Raw genomic sequence first — 24,362 nt, forward strand, 5'->3', positions numbered from 1 at the left:
AAAGTTTCAGGCCCAAAATGGATGCACACCAATTTTCATTTTGCCACATATCCATTTTTGGCCAAAAAAGGCCTTTTTTTGCAGGTACGCTGAAAAATGGACTTGCGTGCGCCCAGTACATGTGTCTACACCAGCACAGGCCACTTTTTGGCACACCTTAGTAAAAGGACCCCAAAGAGAATAAGAGAATGTTATGAACATTCTTCTTCATGGGCATCCAACATGATATCAAGTTAATGTTTACATTGTGAGAGGTTTGGCTCTGGCTGCCTGCTTTTTGTCTGCAAACCTGACTAACTGGTCACATCAGACGCAGAGCTCCCTGAGTCTCAAGTAAAGCTATGGCACGGTGAGCACAATCAAAGGGGAAACGGCAACCACTTGAACGCATTCCCAAGCAGCATGGAGCCTGACGAGAGCAGGTACGGTATCAAATATTGCACTCAGATCCACTGGAGGATTTACTCATTTTGAATTGGTCAGGAAATAAGCTTATTACACACATCTGTGTGAGACTGAATGCATTTTTTTTATTGGAGAGAAGACAGTGTTATAATCACTTGTATTGTTTTTAATGCCTTGTATTTAAAAAGTGAAGAATTAGAACTTTAATTCATGTCTCTCAAATAAATATGGATTAATTTATAACTATTCAATTTTCCACATAAATATTTTGTGACCTGAACAAACAATGCAAAGGTGCTTTTTAATAGACATTTTATCCTAATAGTTTAACAAAATACTTCACATTTTAGCAAGTTCTTTAAAAATTGTGATTTAGCAGAGAAAATAAGCATAGAAAATATCAGCTGAAAAGGACTATTGTGGCTCTCCCAGTCTGCCATTTTGTTCATCCTGCTATTTTGTCACAACTTTTGCTAGTTTTGTGATGATCTCCCTTGCTCTAATCCTAAGGGAGGAACTTATCAATTTGGACTACCATTAAGATGGGTTATTTTACCACTAACTCAGACTATTTTAGCACAGGTCCCATTTTATAGAATTGAGTCCAAGTGATTATTAACTGGTGTTAATATAAAAGAATCCATTTTAACATTACCCGTGCTGATAACTTCCCCCGAGGGCTCCTGTATGTATTCCAGATGTGCTTGAACTCCACCAGTATTATGGTATAGAACGGTTTACTTTTACATTCTCAATTCTCCATAGTAAGGAAAGGTTAAGTACTTCCAAAATGATATTCATAGAATACTCTGGTTTTTTTTTTACTAAGTCGCAGTAGCGTTTTTTGTGCACACTAATGATTAGCATTTGCTAAGGGATCCTTTTACAAAGGTGCATAAGGGCCCTACCTGCGTTTAGCACATGCAACAACCAGTCATTCTAACAATACGATAATGATAAGAACAAGGTTGCAGGTATGAATAACTTGAAGATACCAAGATGCTTAAAGATAAACACATATTCTGGTACCAAAATTGAAAAAGGCCAAGAACTTGCAAATTTCTTTTTAAAAATCCTTCCTTCCTTAATATTTTGCCCCAAACTCATAGAGGTATAATGGACTGTTACAGAAAGAACAGAAGTCTTCAGAGGGAAATCACAAACTTGGTTATTGAGAAATTGTTCGGCAGGCTTTGATTATTTATATGTCCTGGGGTACTGTGAAGGAAGAGCAAATGGGTCAATTGGTATTAGCTTATGCTTTTTATTTATGTTATAGTTTTATGGTCTATTATTATGTTTTGTACACTACTTAGATCCTGTTTTTCAGGTATTGAGTGATTTATAAATCATCACAAATTTAAATTATTTTGGTTTTGGTAATTTTTATGGATACTTCTGAGAAAGTGCTTCGATTTAATTATGTTATTTTTATTATTGTTATGTTACTTAAATTTGAATAATATTCTTCCTTATCTATTACTCTTATTGTTACTGTAATGGCGTTGCCATAATAGACATTTGTAAGCCACATTGAGCCTGCAAACAGGTGGGAAAATGTGGGATACAAGTGCAATAAATAAAAATAATAACATAAAATGATCAATGATTTTTACATTTTAATTTGACTACTTTATCATTTATTGTTAGTTATTTTATAATCTCTTCCTGTATGTATATTATCTTGCTCCTCATTTTGAGCTCTGATAGTAGAAAGGAGAATCATAAATCTAAGGGACCCTTTTACTAAGCGGCAGTACTTCCAACCCCTACCGTGCCGTCACTTCTGGCTCTACAAAAATGTATTTACTTTTGTATCACTGGACTGTACCCAGTGGTAATCGGGCAGTTCCGCGCACTACCCGGTTACCGCTGGGCTAGCATGGGAGCCCTTACTGCCACCTCAATGAGTGGCGGTAAGGGCTCCCCCCAAAAATGGCCGTGTGGCAAGTGCTTTACTTGCTGCCCAGCTATTTCCTGCAGGAATGGAGACCTTCCCCTTTACCAGCTGTGGTAAAAGGGGGCCTCAGTGCATATGTAAAACACGAGCCGACACCAGCGTCGGCCCCCTTTTGCCGCAGCTTGGTAAAAGGGGTCCACAAAGAATAAAATAACAAAAACGATAAATATTATTATCAGACCTATTTTTCTCATGAATAGTTTTAATTTACTAGTGCTTTTAGCCACATAAGACTGAAGAGCGGGTGCATTAATTAAAGATTGACAATACTACTGCTACTACACCATACATGAAAAGACAGTCCCTGCTCAAAGAGCTCACAATCTAAATAGGACAGGCAAACAGACAGAACAACTAAGAGGTAAGGGAATTAAAGAGGTGGGGATAAAAGGGTACAGGGCGAGTGAGTAGTGGTTAGGAGTCCAAAGCAGCGTTAAAGAGGTGGGCTTTTATCCTGGATTTGAAAACGGCCAAAGACGGGGCTAGACGTACAAGCTCGGGAAGTCTATTCCAGGCGTGAGGTGCAGCGAGATAAAAGGAACGGAGTCTGGAATTAGCAGTAGAGGAGAAGGGGACAGACAAGAGAGATTTATCCACAGAACGGATACTGGGTAGGCTAGAGTGTGCTTTGATGGCAACTACAGTAGTTGGAACATAAGGACAGAGCTGGGTGGACTTTTATGGTCTATGTCCCAGAAACATCAAAGAAAGACCATGATTAAGTAAATAATATCACGTTCATTGTTGATTTTAAATCTTGAATTGATAATGACTGTGACTGTTGGGTAGACTGGATGGACCATTCAAGGTCTTTATCTGCCGTCACTTACTATGTTACTCATGTTGTCCCTTACCTCCAGGTTCATTTTAATGCCCGTTTTCTTATCCTAAGACATGGGGCCTCTTTTACTAAACCCTGCTAGTGATTCCTGGTGCAGGAAATGAGAGGAAGCCCATAAGAATTGAATGGGCTTCCTCTCATTTGCCGCGCAGGAGCGGCTTTGTAAAAGAAGCCCGTGGACAGTAAAAGGATGCAGGCATTTGTCAATTCCCATATGAGTACTGTAAAAAACCTATAACACCAAGAAGATGTTATATGGAACCCACTGCTGACAGGTGGATGGGGGATAGGCTGGTGTACTCTGGGAAGTTGTGAAGTACAGAAATCAGGCTATTCTTTGCTGCTGATTCCCAGACTCAAAGCAAACTGTTGACTCTGGTTGTAAGACAGATCATCTGAAAACTTTAGGGGTGTTAGTCTTACTTCATTTATGATATAGAAGTTTGATAAAACAGATGTGGCAGTTCTATGAAGTATGCACAGACTGTTATGAGCCGACGTGATGGAGGTATATAAAATAATGAGTGGAGTGGAACAGGTGGATGTGAAGTGTCTGTTCACGCTTTCCAAAAATACTAGGACTAGGGGGCATGTGATGAAACTACTGTGTAGTAAATTTAAAACAAATAGGAGAAAATCGTTCTTCACCCAACGCGTAATTAAACTATGGAATTCGTTGCCGGAGAACGTAGTGAAGGCGGTTAGCTTGGCAGAGTTTAAAAAGGGGTTGGATGATTCCCTAAAGGACAAGTCCATAGACCGCTACTAAATGGACTTGGGAAAAATTCACAATTTCGGGAATAACGTATAAAATGTACGTTTGGGTAGCTTGCCAGGTGCACTTGACCTGGATTGGCCGCTGTAGGGGACAGGATGCTGGGCTCGATGGACCTTTGGTCTTTTCCCAGTATGGCATTACTTATGTACTTATGTATGTGCAAACACCATTAGAATATTGGCATGTACACATGTATGTGTGAAAATCCTGCCTAAGCATTATTCTGTAAATATGCTCATATCTTTCATAGCACGGATTGCACAGGTAGGAATACACATGGATGGAGTCTGGGCAAGGTATGGACAGGACTCACACTTATGTGCATTATCCCCTTAATTCTATGAAAAGCACTAAAAATTGCGTGCACAAATTTGGGTGCATACCCAAATTGCATATGTAATTTAATTGAATAATGAGCCAATTAGTGCCAATAATTGACTTTTTAACAAGCAATTACTGGCACTAATTGAAATCAATTTAACATGTAAATTTAAGCACTTGGGGCTAGATGAAAAATCCATACGGTAAAAAAGATACGCCTAGGTGTATTCTCTACAGTATGCCTAAATTTTATTGAATAGGCTTAACTTTCCGCAATGTATATTTTATTTTATTTTTTCTTACATTTGTACCCCACGCTTTCCCACTCATGGCATAATGCTGAGCCTCCCCACGCAACCAAATTTGGTTGTTTCCTTTCAGGTCATGTTTTACTTGGCGTAAATCCCAATGCCAGTATGGCTGTTCTTGTGTTCACTTTTTGGCAGCTCATACTACAGTTTGATTTTACCTGCACTGGGTTCTGACAAGGAGTAGCTTAGTAAAACCCCAGTTTATTGAGATTTATAATATATAGTAGTCTGGTGGCAGAAATGATGAATCAGCCCATCCAGGCTTTCCAGTTTTCTCTGTATATACTGTAGGAATCTATCCCATTTGCCATTTGTAGCAGCACAAGGTTTTCACTGCTTATCAAACTCAGTATTGTCTTCCTCATTGGTTCTCTGCAACCCTGGGAGGTGAGCAAACAAGATTCTGTACTTAATCCATAAACAAGCCTTCACACCACATCCTTCACTTTGCACAACCCATTTAACATGCCACCTACTATTAATTTGCCAGCATAAATGTAATTTGTTTCCATGGAGCTATAAATTCCACTCTCATCTCTCCCTACATTCCTCCCTGTGATCTCCGCTCATTGGACAAATCTCTCTTGTCGTCCCCCTTCTCTTCCACCACTAACTCCAGGCTTCGTCCCTTTTCCCTCGCAGCACCTTATGCCTGGAATAGACTTCCTGAGGCTGAACGTCTAGCTCCATCTCTACCTGTTTTCAAATCTATGCTGAAAACCCACCTTTTTACCACTGCGTTTCGCTCCTAGCTACTACTCAATTACCTCCCCTTGTTCCTTCTCACCCTGTACTTCCCTCGCCCTTAATTGTCTTGTCCGTCTATATTATTTTTAGATTGTAAGCTCTATTGAGCAGGGACTGTCTCTCTATGTCAGTTGTTCAGCGCTGCATGCGTCTGGTAGCGCTATACAAATGTTAATAATAATAATAATATCAGTTCAGGAAAAAAAGCTTTATTAATGTACAGATTAATAACATTTCTTTTCCTGACTTGGTATCCTGTTTTTTTTTTGTTGTTGTTGTTTTGGGCACCTTTGATCCTGCTGTTTATCGATTTGTAGAGAGTGCCTCCTCTTCTCTCTTTTGTCCTGTCACTTGTTCCCCCCTCCCCTCGTTCCAAATTTGGATGTTTCAGTTTGGAAAATGGATGTTCACGCTGAAGATTTCCAGTACATGGATGTTTATCTCACATATTTTCAAGCAGATTGTATCCTGATCAAAAATGCGTGTGACATGGACGGTCATTTGGGATGGTCTGACTTGCACATCCTATTCTGACTTAGACGTCCTTTCAAAAATGCCCCTCCATGGTTCCCAGTTCGATAAGGAAGCAAAAATTGATCTCCAATCCAAATCAAAATCAGAAGCTCAATCCCCTTAACGCCAGCACTGCACAGACTCTGGAGCAGTGGGACTGTGGGAGGGAGTGAGCAGAGCAGACAGTGATGATGGCTGCTTGTATTGCATACCGGCCTCATGCTTCATGGACTCCAACACCCACACAGGAAAAAGGTGAGGAGTGGCCTAGTGGTTAGGGTGGTAGACTTTGGTCCTGAGGAACTGAGTTTGATTCCTGGCACAGGCAGCTCCTTGTGACTCTGGGCAAGTCACTTAATTCTCCATAGCCTGCCATGAGTGGGAAAGTGTGGGGTACAAATGTAACAAAAATAAATATTAATACAAGTATTTACACTAGAACCACTTCTTTAACTCACGTTCAAATGTATAGTAATCAGACGTATTTCTCAGTTCTGTAGACAGGATATTCTAGATTCCAGGACCTCTACCAATTATACTTTGATTCCATGTCATTGCTAATCATCACCTTCTTGAGTCTGGTATGGTAAGATTAATTTCATAAGCAGAATGAAGATTATCCTCTATCTGTGCTATGAATGATTGAATTCCTTCATAGTACTGGTTTCCACCAAATCTGTTTTTTTTTTAGCTTATTGCAGGCATCTGCTACCCTTGCAGAGCTATTATTTTCATATTTTCCTTTAATCCTTCCTCTCTCCAACCTCATATCACAGGCTCTTGTCCTTAAAATACCTTTTATTTGCAAAAATAACTAACTAAATAAATAAAAATTAAAAATTTCACCTTCTTATAATTTATTCAAGCTTGTCAAATATTTGAATGTTTCTTTCATATCTCCTTTTCTCTTCTTTCTTCCAGCAAGTACTTTTCGCATGTCTCTAGAGGGTACATTTTGCAGGCACTGTATCATTTTTATAGCTCTTCTATGAACTGCTTCTATTCTATCTATGCCTTTATGAAAGAAGGAGCCCATAGAAGTGACCTCTATAAGAACAACTCCTCTTTCCTGCTGATACCTCTAATTATGAACAGGACCACTGAGAGACCCCCCACCAAGGTCCGTCGCTGCTGCCCCCCTGGACTGCCACGTAGCCAGACTATAAAAATTGGGGGGGGGGGGTCACATTTTGCCCCACCTCCCTGCTCCCCACCGCAACTCCACATACCTTGGCTGGCAGGGGTTCCCCAGCCCCGCCAACAGAAAACGTCTTCCAACGCTGTTCTCTACCACATTGCCTGCCCTGCGGTTGCTTTTCCCCTCATGTCATGCAGCATGCTTTGAAGACAACACCCCCTTCCTCCTCCCCTGGGCTGTAAACAGTACACTATCACAAGCTTTGTAGTCCCCGCTGCCAGAGTTTGGGGCCTGACTCTAATTCCTCCAGCAAGCTCACTACCCCAAACTCTGGCAACAGGAACTTCAAAGCCTGTGATAGTCTGCTGTTTAGAGCACAGGGGAGGCATCATCCCCGTAGGTGAAGTACGTGCTGTCTTCCCCCTTGCGCTTAGTGTTTTGGAAACAATGCTCAGCCCTAAACACTGTGAGATACCTCCCACACTGGCATGTGAAGCAAAGGTGCTCTGGTTCCCAGTTCGATAAGGAAGCAAAAATTGATCTCCAATCCAAATCAAAATCAGAAGCTCAATCCCCTTAACGCCAGCACTGCACGGACTCTGGAGCAGTGGGACTGTGGGAGGGAGTGAGCAGAGCAGACAGTGATGATGGCTGCTTGTATTGCATACTGGCCTCATGCTTCATGGACTCCAACACCAACACAGTAAAAAGGTGCGCCAAGTGGCATGCCTGCCCCAAACCATGTTGCTGAGTGCTGATGTCCTGACAGGAGGTGTGTATGCAAAGTATGCACCTTTTATGGAAATGCCTGTTCCCATGGGAACCCCACAAGAACTCCTTCCATCCACACAAGAACCGCGCAGAACTGTTTCCGTTCCCGCAGTGGTCCCACAACACTGGAGGAGATTCCTGTGGGATTCCCACGAACTCTGTCACTGTGCATCTTTAAACCCCCATATTCGGTAAAAGGGACCCAAAATTTGGGTGCGGATCCCAGATCTGCATGCAAGCTAATTAGAGAATAAGCTGTTAACAATCAATTATTGATGTTAATTGGCATGAATTAAGGTTTGCCATGGATCTGCCTGCGCACTATTCTATAGCACTGCATGCCTAAATTGTCTAGCGTGCAACTGAAAAGAGGGTGTGGCCATGGGAGGGGCATAGGCGGGTAAGGGACATTCCTAAAATTTGGTGTAATAGAATAAGGTCATTTGCACGCTCAACTGCCATCAGTTGAGCACGAGGATTCTATCAGGTTTCAGCAGGCATAAGTCCTCACAACCAAAGTTGGGTGTGGGACTTGGCACTAAGCACTATTCTATAAAAAGGTGTTTGGCATGGAGCATATTTTATAGAATAAAAGTTTAGTGCAGATCTTTCTGGTGCCTAACATTGAGCACCATTTACTGAATCTAGCCCTAAGTGCTTTTTGTACATAAGAATATAAGTGTTGCCATACTGGGACAGACTGAAGGTTCATCAAGCCCAGTATCCTGTTTCCAATAGTGGCCAATCCAGGTCACAAGTACCTGGTGAACAGCAAGACAAGTTTTATGCTGCTTATCCTAGAATATGCAGTGGATTTACCCAAGTCCATTTTATGGACTTATGGATTTTTCTTTTAAGAAATTATCCAAACCTTTTTTAAACCCTGCTAAGCTAACTGCTTTTACCACATTCTCTGGCAACGAATTCCAGAGTTTAATTACACGTTAAATGAAAAACTATTTTCTCCTATTTGTTTAAACGTACTACTTAGTAGCTTCATTGCGAACCCCCTAATCCTAGTATTTTTGGAAAGAGTAAACACGTGATTCACGTCTACCCATTCCACTCCACTTAGTATTTTATAGACTCTCTCACATCAGGGGGTATGGTATGGGCAGAGAGTGGCATTTGGCAGTTAACACACTGTACTTACTACAGGCTAACTGCCTAATGCAGAGTTAACATGTGTCCTCTTCCCACCTCCTACACAGGAGATATGAATGGAGGAATTCTATAAATTAATGGGGCTCAAAAATGGGTGCTGAAAAAATAGGTTCTAAGCGTTTTTTTATAAATGGCACATGCCCTTTATGGAATAGTGCTTAACACCAATTCCCACACTGAACTGTAGGTACCCAAGTCAGGTGCGCTGAGGCAGTATTCTGTAACTATGCATGCAACTTTTTGGAATGCCCCTGACATACCTATGATGTCACCCGGTTTTGAGTTACGCGCTAGGAGAGTTAGGCGCCATACCTTATAGAATAGTGTGCAGCCAGATGTACATGCAAATCCTAAGTGATGCTGAATTACATCAAAATTTGGTGGTTAGTACCCAATTATTGGCAGTTAAGGACTCATTACTCAATCAATTTGCGCATGCAAGGAAGTGTCTCAGGAACAGGGAAGCTGGTCAGGAACAAAGCAACTTTTCACAGTGTCTCTGGAACAAGGCAGCACCTCAGGAACAGGATAGCTGGTCAGGAACAAGGCAGCACCTCAGGAACAGGATAGCTTGATAAGAACAAGGCAGCATCTCATAGCGTCACTGAAAAGAGGCAATGCCTGAGGAACAGGATAGCTGGACAAGAACAAGGCAGTATCTCACAGCATCTCTGGAACAAGGCAGCGTCTCTGGAACAAGGCAGCATCTTAGGAACAAGGCAGCATAGGAGCTTGGCAGGAACAAGGCAGAGAAGGAGATGCAAAGACACAGAAGCAACAGCTCATGGTGATTAAAAACTCCACTGCGATGATGTCAGCCCTGGCTTTGTGAATGACTCGCTAGGGCTGGGGGAATGTTGGAGGTATGCCTGTGCAGACCCCATGGTACTCTTGGGAATGTTGGAGAGGATGCATCTCCTAGTGCCTGGCTTCTGTGGGCAGTGGCAGCCCCAGAATCATGGTAGGACCGTGACAGTGGTAGTCTCACGATACTACTGCTATGGTAAATCCCTTCATATAAGGGCAATTGCTTCTTATATGGTAGAATAACCCTTAGTGGAAGAACCATGAGATTACTGCTAGGGGTCATTGATGCCAGTTGGATGTTAGGAGCCAGATGAGACAGAAGCAGTGGAGGGGGACCAGTCCTATCTGATGCTACTAGACTACCAGGAAACCCTTAGGTGAATTCCAGAGTGGGGGGGGGGGGGGGGGGGGGGGGTCAAGGGATGGGGAGATGGTCATATTTTCTGGTGTTGGAGGGGGAGGGTCAGGGTCTGCTTGTGATGGAGTTCTTCTGAGGGGGGAGTGGATGTTGAGGGATTCTACTATGAAGGATCAGAGGTTCAAGGGTACTGATGTTGCGAGGGGATTGATGGTTTGGGCTACTAATGTTGGGGAAGATCAGAGGTTCCTGGAAGAATAATGGAGATAGCTATTGGGATGATCAGGAAGGGGCTGATCCAGCGCCACCATATCTTTATTTTTGACAGTTGGGCCAGCGGCCATAGTATAAGCAGTCATGATAACTATCCACTCATCCTCTCCACTCTTTCATACCTACAACCCACTCCTACCATGTTAAGCAGCTAGTGTGGATTTTTTTTAATACCACTCTGGCTGGTTTTTGAACATGTGGTCACTGTTAGCATGGGTCTTCACTAATAGCTACTGCATGGTAAAACCTATGCTAGCTGCTTAATAAAGCTTAGCATAAAGGCCTCTTATAGGAAGATTAAGGTTGTCATTTCAGAAGGGTTGCTGTCATCTACGTATGCAAATAGTAGCATTCATATGTGTGTAACTGCTGATTTTACAGTGATGTCGTTTACATGTGTAGATGCTGCTGGATTTCTAGATCTAAAGGGGACATGTTCTTGACATGGTTTAGGCAGTCCAAACCCCCCCCCCCCCCCCCCCTTGTACTCTGGGAAATACATGTCTATTTTTTAAAATTTCCCTGACAGCTTTTTCACCTACTCCAAGTGCCAGTTACCTGTTGAGTGGGCATTTGTGTTTACCTCAGTGGGGGTCTTGTCCCCATCTATATATCTGTACTTGGCTGTATTGTAGAAAAGCATTAGGATCATAGCAATGTTATTTGAATGTTCTAATTGTGCGCTTATATGTAAACCGCTTTAAATGTAGTTGCAAAACCTCAGAAAGGCGGTATATCAAGTCCCATTTCCCTTTCCCTATTGGAGATTCTAGATGGAATGTTGCTACTATTTGAGATTCTGTTGCTACTATTTGAGATTCTACATGGAATGTTGCTATTCCACTAGCAACATTCCATGTAGAAGCCTGCCCTTGCAGATCAGCAACACGGCCGCACAGGCTTCTGTTTCTGTGAGTCTGACGTCCTGTATGTATGTGCAGGACGTCAGACTCACAGAAACAGAAGCCTGTGTGGCCGCACTGCTGATCTGCAAGGGCAGGCTTCTACATGGACTGCTGGTAGTGGAGGAGTAGCCTAGTGCTTAGTGCAGTGGACTTTGATCCTGGGGAACTGACTTCGATTCCCACTTCAGCTCCTTGTGACTCTGGGCAAGTCACTTAACCCTCCATTGCCCCAGGTACAAAATAAGTACCTGAATGTAGTTTCAAAAACCTCAGAAAGGTAGTATATCAAGTCCCATTTCCCTTTCCCTATTATGCTTACATTGTATTACATCTCTGTTATTTGAATTTCAGTGCTGTTAAATTTGTATATTTTTGATCCTGTTTCATAGTAGTCTTATTATTAGGTTTCAATTTGCTGTTTTCAAGTTCACCTCATTTATTGCATTTATGTTTATACTTGTTCATTTAGCTGTTGTTATGCTGTTAACAAAATTGTAAGTTTGATGTTAAACTGTACCTACTGTACACCACCTTGGGTGAATCTCTTCCTAAAGGCGGTTAATAAATCCCAAATCCCAACACCACCTGAAAAAAATACAAATAAAGAGTTCTTGTTGTACATGCAGTTTTGCGAAATCCAATATTACAATTAAAGTCGCAGCAAATATATGTTTGTTGCAAGATTGGATTCTCAGTACTTACATGTGAAAAGCCCAAGTTATGTTGAACATGTTCTATTAGTGAAATGTCTGCTGCCACTGGATGTACTAACACTACTTGTGAAGTTAAATGCAAGCTGCATTGTGTGATGTGTATAATAATGAGCTGTTTTGCATTTCATTATTATGCATCACCACTTGTGGGCCAAAACTAGATTTTTTAAAATCAGTCTATATAGGCCTCTCAGCTGGTGCAGAATTTGATGGGAAGGTTCTTTTCAAATACGTGTATTCCCATTGTAAGATGATAAACGTGTAGATTTTTAGCCCACCCAAGGAACACCCCCTTGAAACCTCTGCTTTGTGCGGATCAACACATGTAAATGGTAGCTTTCTGAAATCGTCGCTCTGTTTGTATATCTCTTATTTCAAATAATATTCAAATGATACTCAAATCACTCTAAGTATATATTCAAAACAACGAGGAAAAACACTTCAGATATCCATGCATTGGCAGCAAGTAAAATATCTTAGTGCCAGCTCATATTGGACTCCATGCTACCAATGGATCCACAGAAGCTTAGCTGAAATTGGGTGGCGGGAGGAAGAGGGGTTGGTGGTTGAGAGGCTAGGATAGGGGAGGGCAGACCTATACGGGGTCTGTGCCAGAGCCGGTGATGGGAGGCGGGAAATACTGCTGGACAGACTTATACGATCTGTGCCCTGAAAAAGACAGGTACAAATCAAGGTAAGGTATACACATATGAGTTTATCGTGGGCAGAATAGATGGACCGTGCAGGTCTTTTTCTGCCGTCATCTACTATGTTACTATGTAAGCAGTGATTTCCCCCATGTTCATCTCAATAACAGACTAGAGACTTTTTTTCCAGGAATTTGTCCAGTCCTTTTTAAACCCAGATGCGCTAACTGCCATTACCACATCCTCCAAGAACGAGTTCCCGAACTTAACTATTCTTTGAGTGAAAAAATATTTCCTCTTACTTGTTTTAAAAGTATTTCCATGCAATTTCATCGAGTGTCCCCTGGTCTTTATACCTTTTGAATGAGTGAAAAATCGATTCACCTCCTCCTTATCAAGTCCATGTGTAGATGATAAAATATGCTCATTTATGTGCATACTTAAATATTCTAGGCATGGTGTAAATGTCCACACCTGCAATATAGATACAATTTCTTCTGCCTTTGCTAGTATTTTATAAAGAAACATAGGCGTTGTTATAAAATAGTACCTACGTAGGTGCTTTCTTGCCTTTTTCAGTAAGCGCCCAGTTATAAAAGTACAATTCTTTAAGTTGATGCCTCCTTTTAGGTACCTGGATGCTGTGCAGTGACAGCCTATTGCAGTGTTCTTCAATTCAAGGTCTGGGGGCCAACTGCTGCCCCTGGAGACCTCTGGGGTGGCCCCTATTGTCATTCTATTTTTTTCTCACTAGGCTGTGCTTCTCTATCCAAGTTTAGTTCAGAAAGGGGGAAGTGGATGGGAGGAAGAGCTGCATGCTTAAAGGACAAGGCATTTCTCAATAGAAGGAGAAAATGTGTATGGAAACAACCATCTCCTTGATGATACGCTAAATGAAAAGTTAAAAAAGGAGGCTGAAAGTGATGGATGTCATTACCACCAGGGCCGTGCCAAGGGTCTGTGGCGCCCCCTGCAGAATGATCAGTTGGCGCCCCCCCGCAGACGAACAGTTGCGCGCCCCCCCCCCCCCCCCCCCCCCCCGTGAAGGTGATCGCTTCCCTCCCGCTCCCTGGGCCATGTCCCTACTGCCCGCCCTCTTCTCCCCCCCCCAACAAGATCCCTTTTAAATTTACCTCCGGCAGCGAATGAAGGCGCAGCGTCAGTGAAGGAGGCGGCGCTCCCGACGTCTCTAGTCTTCCCTTCGCTCTATGTCCCGTCTTCTTCTGACGTCATTTCCTTGATGTCAGAAGAAGGCGGAACACTGAGTGAAGGGAAGACTAGTAGAGACGTCAGGAGCACCGCCTCCTTCACGGACACTGCGCCTTCGTTCGCTGCCGGAGGTAAATTTAAAAGGGATCTTGTTGGTGGGGGGGAGAAGAGGGCGGGCAGTTGAGACATGGGAGAGGGCGAGGTAAGCATGGCGCGGCGGGGCGCCCCCCAGAGGACGGTGCCCTCCTGCCGTGCTTACCTCGCTTACCGTGTTGGCACGGCCCTGATTACCACACTCTGGTCAGCAGCATCTTGGCCCAATATGGGAAGATATTTGGTGACTGTCTTTCAACTCTTTTGAATCCCAAGTGGCCCTAACTGAAAAAGTACTGAAGACCACTGGCCTATTGTACAATGGCATCTAGGCACCCATATTCTGTTATTAGAATGCTAGTGTAGCCCAGCATTGGCGCGCCTACAATTTAGGCTCCCACAGTTAACACTAGCCTTAGACCTAGTGTAATGGTGGATGCCTAAATGAGGCAAGGGCACATGAAACAGACAGTATTCTGTACATTGTGTTGGCCATGGTTCTCCCATACTCCACCCACGTGAATTTCCCTCTTGCTTTTACTCACTTTTCTAGTTACATGCATCCTAACAGAAACAGGATACTGGACTTGATGGACCTTCGGTCTGCCCCAGTATGACAATGCTTATATTCTTATGTTCTTAACTGCTAGGGTGGAGCATTAATACTTTCATTGATCCTCCTCTGTCTATGGTGCAATATGCATCATTTGATTTAGTGGTGGAGTTGCCTTGTTAGGTGGGGCCAAGATGAAGAGTGAGCATTTCATTTGTTACTCATTCATCCAGAGAAATCTCATTTGCTTGGTTTTCCATTTGAAGGAAAGTACTGCATAGATAAATATATGCTCATGGGTTGTTTGACTAAGTACGCTTGTTTTGAGACATTTGTGACCTTTTGTCAGTGGGCGGTGTTATGAGTGGTGTAGTTTGAAGTCATAGTTCATTAGTTTTACTTTCATTGGTCCTTCAAGTTTGAATTAGTGTGAGTAGTTGATGACAATATTTTAGGATCTGACAGCAAAATTTGAGAATGAAAGAAGTCTAAGGTTCCTTGCAGAAGGCTAGCCTTTTGGGTATTGAGTTACATTTGGTGTGAATGGAATCATGCTTGCAAAAAGAGAAGATTTAAAAATTGGAAGAGGCGATTGAGTTGTTTTGTAAGCAACTGAATGTGACATTGAGAGAGGTTCAGATGTTACTCCGTGGGGAGAGTCTTTACATGTGCCTGGGGTCTTTAACCAACAGAAAAAAGAAGCACACAGCAGTGGATCCAATAAAGATGTATAGAATAACTTTATTGATGAAATCAAACACGTTGGACATGGCCATGTTTCAAAAATATCTTTTTCAGGTGTGTAAAACAATCAGTAGAGTAATTCTGAAAAGAATTTTTGCTAACAAACCACAACTGCTCTGCAGTTCTATTAAACTACATATCAAAGACCTTATAATGGTGATTACAACATACAAAAAATAGCCAAAAACTGTAGTTTTGGCTCTTTGTTTTATGTTTTGCTCAGCATTATAAAGTCCTTGATAGTTCAACACTATCAAAAGTGTTACTTGGGGTGGGGGTGGGGGGGCTGGTTATAGAACATGTGTTGATTTCAAGGGATTGTGCTGGTCAGATGGGGTACATCTATCAGATATTGGTTGAGGCATATTCCTTAGTGTGATTCAGGACGTGTTAGAAGGAAATGGCAAAGCTTTTTGGGTCCAGCGATTTCATGGGGACATACTAACAGCAGTCTCAGTTTGTGACGGTAGGTGGGAAGATAGTTGGAGAAGCTGCAAAATTTTAGCTCAAAGATTGCAGATTGGACTGAGTAAGGTGATCACAGCTAACACTGCCATGTAACTACTAAGGATGGATCTGAAAAGGACCATGACATCTACCCATGGATATATGGCGATCTGGTAATACCGCAGGCTGGCTGTTCAAAAGTTTGTACTTGGATGATATCATCTAGCCTTGATTAATGCCAATTAGGGAAGGGTGATGAAGTTTTCAAAGTTGAATTGATGATATGGTTGTAGTTTATAATGCTGCAACCTGTTTTGCCATTGTTTTGGGAGTTTGGTTATATTATGTGTTAAGGGATAAGAGTGTTTGAGTGTGGAGGAGGAGGCAATGGTGTAGATGCCTCTGTTTCAAGGCCCCTATACCACTGAACTTGAGACTGAGAGGCCCAAGCCTACATGTCTGACAATGAGGGGCTGAGTGATGGGTAGGGGTGGGAGAGTTGAAGGGGGAAGGAGGAGAGCATGGGAAAAGGGGATGTGTATGAGCCTGAATGGAAAATAGGGTGCAGGTGCTGGTAGGAGTCAGGCAATAGTTTTGGGGTTACTGGTGTTATTAGACATGCTGGGACCCAGCACCCAAAGTGTACTGGCAGGCTGTACCTTCTTCAGCTTCAGGCAAGTTTGGGGGTCCCCTGTAGCATAGGGGCTATGGGCATTGTCTTGTTTGTACCCCCCTAATGTTGACCCTGACTCTGAGTTCAAGTATGTTGATTAGCCCACTCACCTGGAGGAAATAAGGATGTTTATGGGATTATGAGAATGTTGGTTTAAGGGATTGGGGTCATGTTGCAGTAGTAGCAGCAGATGGGAAGATTTTTGGAGAAATCGCACGCTTTTGACTCCTAGATTGACAGGTTGCAGTGAGTAAAGATGATTCTGGGAGATGCCACCATGTGACGGGAAGGGTGATGACATTTTCAAAGTTGAATTGATGCTAAGATTGTAATTAATAAAGCTGCAGCTTGTTTTGCCACTAGCTTGCAAGTTCAGATGAATTATTTGTTAAGGGATGAGTGTTTAATGAGTGTGAAGAAGGCAGCAGTGGTGTGCATACCTATCTTACAAAGGCTAAATAAACAGAACAGACACAAAGAGAATGAGAATAGATGACAGAAAAATCTTCACTGATCCCTTCAAATAAGCTGGGCATGCAATTCATTCAAATTTCAAACATGTTCACTGAAATTAGTTTTAAACTAGCTTGCTAAAAAATGTCAGGAAATTCACATGAAATACTTTTTTAATCTGCTATGTCATAAGTTAAACAAGGAATGCACTGCAATTACTCCGAGTCTGTAGTGCTTTTGGATGAGGTAATCATTCTTATGATAGCTTAGCTATTTGACTTGTCCAGGGTACGATTTGCACTTTGTTTGGCCCTGAAGATTGCTGGCAAATAACAGGAAATATGTCAAGTACTGGAAATATACCAGTACTTACAATTTAGTGGAGGAGTGGCCTAGTGGTTAGGGTGGTGGACTTTGGTCCTGAGGAACTGAGTTCAATTCCCACCTCAGGCACAGGCAGCTCCTTGTGACTCTGGGCAAGTCACTTAACCATTGCCCCATGTAAGCCACATTGAGCCTGACATGAGTGGGAAAGCGTGGGGTATAAAAATAAAAAATATATGATATTGGTATGACAAAAGCAAAAGGCTCCTCCTACATCCCATTGTCTTGATTTCCTGCATTTTGCACTAAGACTTTTTTTTTTTTAATGGACCATAAAACAAAATGTCCAAATCACAAAACCTTGTTCTACACAGTATTTTTGAAAAATAAAAAGATAGAAGTTTTTCATTTTTGAAAATGACCTTCTTTCCTATGCAGATTTTGGATGTTTTTTTGCAAAACGTCCACAGTCGGACTTAGATGTCATATTGAAAATGCCCCTCCACGTATAAATTTAAAACATCTTTACCTTCATATCCTTTTTAATTTTTTTTTTAATCAACATTAGGTTTCTCAACCTCTAGCACTTAAAAAAGAACACTGCGCTAATTTTGCATTCATGAAGATGTTCATGATTGATCTGTCTGCTCCATGCATTTCTGAAGAGGAAGGGAAACTATACTATGTGTAGGCTATGACATCAGCATGAACTAAGGGCAAGATGAAGTCACCAAGACATTTTGATATGTAAGAAATGGATGTAACCTCATAACTGTCTTCTGCAGGAGGAGACAGAGAGGAGTGGAAAAAATAAAGGGGACATAAGAGCATAAGAATAGCCATACTGGGTCAGACCAATGGTCCATCTAGCCCAGCAGTGGCCAATCCAGGTCACAAGTACCTGTCAGAAACCCAATTAGTAGCACCATTCCATGCCAGCAATCCCAGGGCAAACTTTGGGACAATAAAGATCTCTTCAAAAAACAGTAATAATTCATGGAATATTCATAGTACCATTATCAGCAGGTACTGAATGATGACCCTTATAGAGATTAACACATAGGAGTAATTTTAGGAATACTAGTTAGCATGAATCTCGTGCTTTTGACTGGTACACCATAAAATTTAGACGTGCATTTTGTAGAAAAGGGTGCAGGATAAAATAAATAAATTAGGTGAATCCTTTCTAGGGCGCATTCCAGAGCATTGGGGGGGGGGGGGGGCTTTTGATTTTCTTTGCTGAATTAATGCTAGGGATGCATAATCCATTCAACATCTAATTCTTTTAGGAGGGAGAGGAATACGATGGCGACTTGAGCTGATGTATAATTGTGAGTTATTGGTTCTTCAATCCTCTGCTACTCAGCTTATGCTTAATCAATATGGGGAAGTGCAGGAAGAGGTCTGGTGGTGGTGGTGGTGGTGGGGGGGCAATGAATCATTGTGCCCCCATCTGGAAGAAGTGCTGCTGTAGTGGTGCATAGCAAGGTAGGTCCTGTACAGAGCGAGAGCGATGAGTTATTTTTGTCCCCCTGGAGCACAGTGAGAATCCCCAAATGCTCAGAAGTGAGAGACCTGCATGGAAGCTGAGACATTTGTGTGAGATGGAAAGCGCTGCCACATGATCTGAGTCATCTGTCCTCTTTGCTGCAGTTGTTAGTCATTCGGGTTTTGAAGAAGGAGTATTGGAAGCTGCAGCCCTGGTGGCTGATAGTATTTCTGGAATTATCCCAGTAAGTCAGGCTGCTAAGGGGTGCGTTTCATCATCTTTGGTAATGATGGACTCTAGCAGGGTAATTTTGAGAGAGGCATGGAAAGCCATAGTGAAACTGGAACAGTCTATGTTGTCTCCGTTATAATTTGCTACAGCATCAAGTTACACAGCAAGATTCAGCTACCTGGGATGAAAATGGTGGATACCAAAAGCCACAAGAAGCATCTATAACTATCTTCAGTTCAGAAAAGAACTCAAAACACACCTTTTCAAAAAAATCTATAACTAACCCTGCAAGACACACGCATCCTCGTTTAAGTCAAAACTGTAAAACATTTTTGTAATTTTACTGTAAATTGTGAGCCACTTTGAACCGATACTTGTTTTTTGATAACAGTGGGATACAAGAATGCATAAATAAATAAATAAAGAGGCTTTGGAGAAGCATGAGGAACAGTTCGACTAAATGCTGTTCGGACCTAGTAAAGTACAAGGAAGCTATATACAGTACTATAAAATTGAAATATTGGCACATCTTTGCTGTTGGTGGAATTGGGGCTGTTAAACTTTGTTAGGTCTCCTTTATTATCATCTATCTGAGATGGCAAAAAAGTATTTTTGAAGTCCTTCAAGTTCCTGAAGAGGCTTTACTCCCTCTGCCTACAGGACTGTCCCAAGGGACAAATTATATCGTAGTGATAGGTGGATCGAACTGGTGGAGGGGTAGCATTGTATGTTAAGGAGGGTCTTGAATCAAATAGACTGAAAACTCTGCAGGAAACAAAACACATCTTAGAATCCCCATGGACTGAAATTCCATGTGTAAAAGGGTGCACTACCGTCTACCTGGCCAGGATGAACAGATGGATGTAGAAATGTTATCAGGAATTAGGGAGGCTAACAAACTGGGCAACACAATAATAATGGGTGATTTCAATTACCCCGATATTGACTGGGTAAATGTAACATCAGGGCATGCTAGGGAGGTAAAAGTCCTTGACAAAATCAAGGACTGCTTTATGAAGCAGCTGGTACAGGAGCCGACAAGCAAAGGAAAAATTCTAGACCTAGTCCTTAGTGGAGCGCATGATCTGGTGCAGAAGGTAATGGTTCTAGGGCCGCTTGATAACAGTAATCATAATATGATCAGATCTGATATTGGCTTTGGAGTAAGTATACACAGGAAATCCAATACGTTAGTATTTAACTTTCAAAAAGGAGACTATGATAAAATGAGAAGAACAGTGAAAAAACACACTTAGAGGAGCAGCTGTGAAGGTCAAAAATTAACAATCAGGCATGGATGCTATTCAAAAATACCACCCTGGAAGCCCAGTCCAAATATATTCTGTGTATTAAAAAAGAAGGAAGGAAGACCAAACAACAGCCAGCATGGTTAAAAAGTGAGGTGAAGGAAGCTATTAGAGCTAAAAGAAAATCCTTCAGAAAATGGAAGAAGGAACCGACTGAAAATAATAAAAAACAGCATTAGGAATGCAAGTCAAATGCAAGGCGCTGATAAGGAAGGCAAAAAGGGACTTTGAAAAAAAGATTGCGTAGGATAAAAAAACATATAGTAACATTTGTTTTAGGTATATTAAAAACAAGAAGCCGGCAAAAGAATCAGTTGGACCGCTAGATGAGCGAGGGGTAAAAGGGGCAATCAGAGAAGACAAAGCCATAGCGGAAAGGTTAAATGAATTCTTTGCTTCAGTCTTCACCAAGGAAGATTTTGGAGAGATACCGGTGCCAGAAATGGATTCAAAGCTGACGAGTTAGAGAAACTGAATGAAATCTCTATAAACCTGAATGTAATGTCACAATTTGACAAATTGAAGAGTAGCAAATCTCCTGGACCTGATGGTATTCATCTCAAAGTACTGATAGAATTGAAAAATGAACTTGTGGAACTATCGTTAGTAATATGTAATTTATCTTTAAAATCAAGCATGGTACCGGAAGATTGGAGGGTGCCGATTTTTAAAAAAGGTTCCAGAGGAGATTTGGGAAATTATAGACTGGTGAGCCTGATGTAGGTGCCAGGCAAAATGGTAGAGGCTATTATAAAGAACAAAATTACAGAACATATTCAAAAGCATGGATTAATGAGACAAAGTCAACATGGATTTAGTGAAGGGAAATCTTGCCTCACCAATCTATTACATTTCTTTGAAGGGGTAAACAAACATGCAGATAAAGATGAACAGGTCGATATTGTGTATCTGGATTTTCAAAATGCATTTGACAAAGTACCTCATGAAAGATTCCAGAGAAAATTGGAGAGTCATGGGATAGGAGGTTGTGTCCTATTGTGGATTAAAAACTAGTTAAAAGATAGAAAACAGAGAGTACGGTTAAATGGTCAGTATTCTCAATGCAGAAGTGTAGGTAGTAGGGCTCCCCAGGGGTCTGTACTGGGACAGCTGCAGGGCTGCCGAAAGGGGGGGGGCAGGGGGTGCAAAATTCCCTGGGCCCGGGCCTCCAAGGGGGGCTTTTGTGCAAACGAGAAGGCTCTCTATAGAGTTCTACTTTCGCAAGTGCGGTGAACTGCGATTACAATCATTCAGTTTTGTGGCATTGAACCTACACCACGTGTATGTCACAGAGCTATTCTTTGACCCCTGAAGCAGGTGTTGTTCAACGCCGAAACACGGCCCGGGTCGGGTCACTTATTAATAAAGAACTTCAATTGTCCCAGTCTTGAAGGCCCAGTGTTGCTTTTTTGTTTGAAAACAAATAGGAGGAAATATTTTTTTTCACTCAATGAATAGTTAAGCTGTAGAAATCTTTGTCAGAGGATGTAGTAACAGCGATTAGAGTATCTGGGTTTAAAAAAGGTTTGGGCAAGTTCTTGGAGGAAAAGTCCATAGTCTGTTATTGAGACAGACAAGGGAAAGCAACTGCTTGCCCTGGGATGGATTGGTAGCATGGAGTGTTGCCACAATTTGGGTTTCTGCCAGGTACTTGTGACCTGGCTTGGCCAATGTTGGAAACAGGATACTGGGCTAGATGGACCATTGGTCTGACCCAGTATGGCTGCTCTTATGTACTTATGTATCATTAAAACAAACAAAATTAATGCTCCAGGTGGAGACAGCCTCCCTATAGAATTTTACTAGCAATCAACACCATATGTTTCCCCTAATTTGCTTAAATTGTACAATCATTTCATTTTGATTAATTATAGTAAAGAATCATTTACGGAAGCAAGTATTACTATTCTGCCCAAAACCTGGTCATGACCCCTTCCTAACAAAGAACTATAGATCGATTTAACTTCTCAATTATGATTGTAAAAGTTATGCTAAAATCCTTGCTGACCATTTGGCTAAAATAATTCTTACAATTATTCACCTTTGACAGACTGGTTTTGTGAAGGGAAGGCTCTCTTCGGATAATACAGGAATATTTAGTCATGTGTTGCAGGTGGCTCGGCATTCAGGGGAACCAACTTGTGTGGTTTTCCTGGATGCTGAAAAAGCCTTTGATTATATTAAATGGAAGTTCCTTTTTTCTGTACTTAAAATTGTTTAATTTGGGTGACCAATTCATTGACTGTAATCCTATAGCCAGATAAGTGCTAATTCTACACTGTCTTCCCCCTTTAGCACCACATAAGGGATAAGACAAGGTTGCCCCCTTTCCCCCTTATTATTTATACTTGCTCTAGAACCACTCCTAATGAAAATCAGATGTTGTAATTATATACAGGGTATTGATATTGAAGGTACCTCTGCTAAATTATCAGCTTATGCTGGTGATGTACTTCTATATGTCTCCCGCCCAGAACCCTCTTTACCAGCTGTTTTTGAAATTATTGGACATTTTGGATCACTCTCAGACTACACCATCAATTGGTCCAAAATGGAGCTTACACTCTCAAATAATCTTCGCCAGAAAATAGACATATCCTCCATTCCTATATGTTGGTGTAAGAAAGGGATAAACCCCCAGATTCTCTATAGCGCTCTTAGAGATCCATGCCAAAATCCAAGCGGATTCTATAACAATGCAAGTTACTTAACAAGCTTAAAAAGTTAATGAGTGCCGATAACAGCACTTAACAAGCAATAATGAGCACTAATTGGCATGAATTAGAATTTATTTACACAATTTGCTAAGCGTATTCTGTAACGAAGTGCACCGAACTTCTAACGTGCAGGTAAAAAGGGGCATGGTTATGGGCGTGGAAATGGGCAGTTTGTGGGTACATAAGTTCATAAGCACCACCATACCGAGAAAAGACCAAGGGTCCATCAAGCCCAGAATCCTGTCTCCAACAGTGGCTAATCCAGGCTTCAAGAACCCGGCAACCCCCCCCCCCCCCAAAAAAAAAACAAAAAACAACTTAATTCTTAATAATGTTCAAAGGACTTTCCCCTCAGGAATCTGTCCAAACCCCCTTTAAATTCCGTAAGGCCAGCTGCTGTCACTACATTTTCCGGCAACGAGTTCCAGAGTCTAACTACACGCTGAGTAAAGAAAAGCTTTCTCCAATTTGTTTTAAATCTACCATATTCTAGCTTCATCTTGTGTCCCCTGGTTTTGTTGTTGTTTGAAAGTGTAAACAAACGCTTCACGTCTGTCCGCTCTACTCCGCTCATTATCTTGTAGACTTCTATCATATCACCCCTCAGCCGCCTTTTCTCCAAGCTGAAGAGCCCTAACCTTCTCAGCCTTTCCTCATAGGGAAGTCGTTCCATTCCCTTTATCATTTTAGTCGCCCTTCTCTGCACCTTCCAAAATTTATGTGTGTAGTGCGCATAAATCTACGTGGTGGGATTTACGCCACATTTTAATTAGTGTAAATGGATGTGAGTAGTTTTAGGCACTGAGATATCAACTACGTGCATTCTATAATTGGCTCCTAAATCTAGGCACCAATTATAGAATGCAATTAATCAGCACTGATTTCAGTGCTGATTTTTTAGGCGCCATATATAGAATCTCCCCCAAAATACTTATTCTCAATTCCACTATAACAGATACCTTACAAATTAATACGGATTTAATTATATCCAAAATTTCCTCTACATGTTTTAAATGGTCGCCCCTATATCTTACCTGGTAGGGTAGGTTAGATTCAATAAAAATGATTTTGACCCCCACAGATTATGTATCCAATTAGTATGCTTCATTTTCAGTTTCCAAAACAATTCTTTAAATAAAAATAGACAAGATGTTGTCTGATTTCTTAAGTGGAACAACAACAACAACAACAAAATCCACGTATATCCTTGCATAAATTAAGATTACCAATTGAAGCTGGAGGGGTAAACATGTCTATTTTTCATCATTACAATCAAGCCGTTTTGTTAAGAGCTGCTCCCTGCTGGATTGTTGATTTAATAACTGATGATTCACCTTTATGGCTCCCAGTTGAATGTAGTAGTAAATCCTTTCTCTTTAGAAAATATCGTAAGTACTCATTATATAAAAAAACAACACTATATATCCAATTATTAATGATGCATTCATGGCTCTCAAGCATTTGGACTCT

General features: G+C 41.5%; 1 protein-coding gene across 1 annotated transcript in view; it reads left to right on the forward strand.

Annotated features, from left to right (window-relative positions):
• The first annotated feature begins 346 nt into the window (after nt 1–346).
• FER1L6 (fer-1 like family member 6) overlaps nt 347–24,362 on the forward strand; it is a 289,857-nt gene continuing 265,841 nt past the window's right edge. Inside the window, exon 1 of the mRNA XM_030218883.1 lies at nt 347–422. Within this exon, the coding sequence (XP_030074743.1) occupies nt 403–422 (20 nt within the window). The 5' untranslated portion in view covers nt 347–402. The remainder of the gene's footprint in view (nt 423–24,362) is intronic.

Source organism: Microcaecilia unicolor, chromosome 1 (genome assembly GCF_901765095.1).
Source record: "Microcaecilia unicolor chromosome 1, aMicUni1.1, whole genome shotgun sequence".
NCBI classification, from domain to species: Eukaryota; Metazoa; Chordata; class Amphibia; order Gymnophiona; family Siphonopidae; genus Microcaecilia; species Microcaecilia unicolor.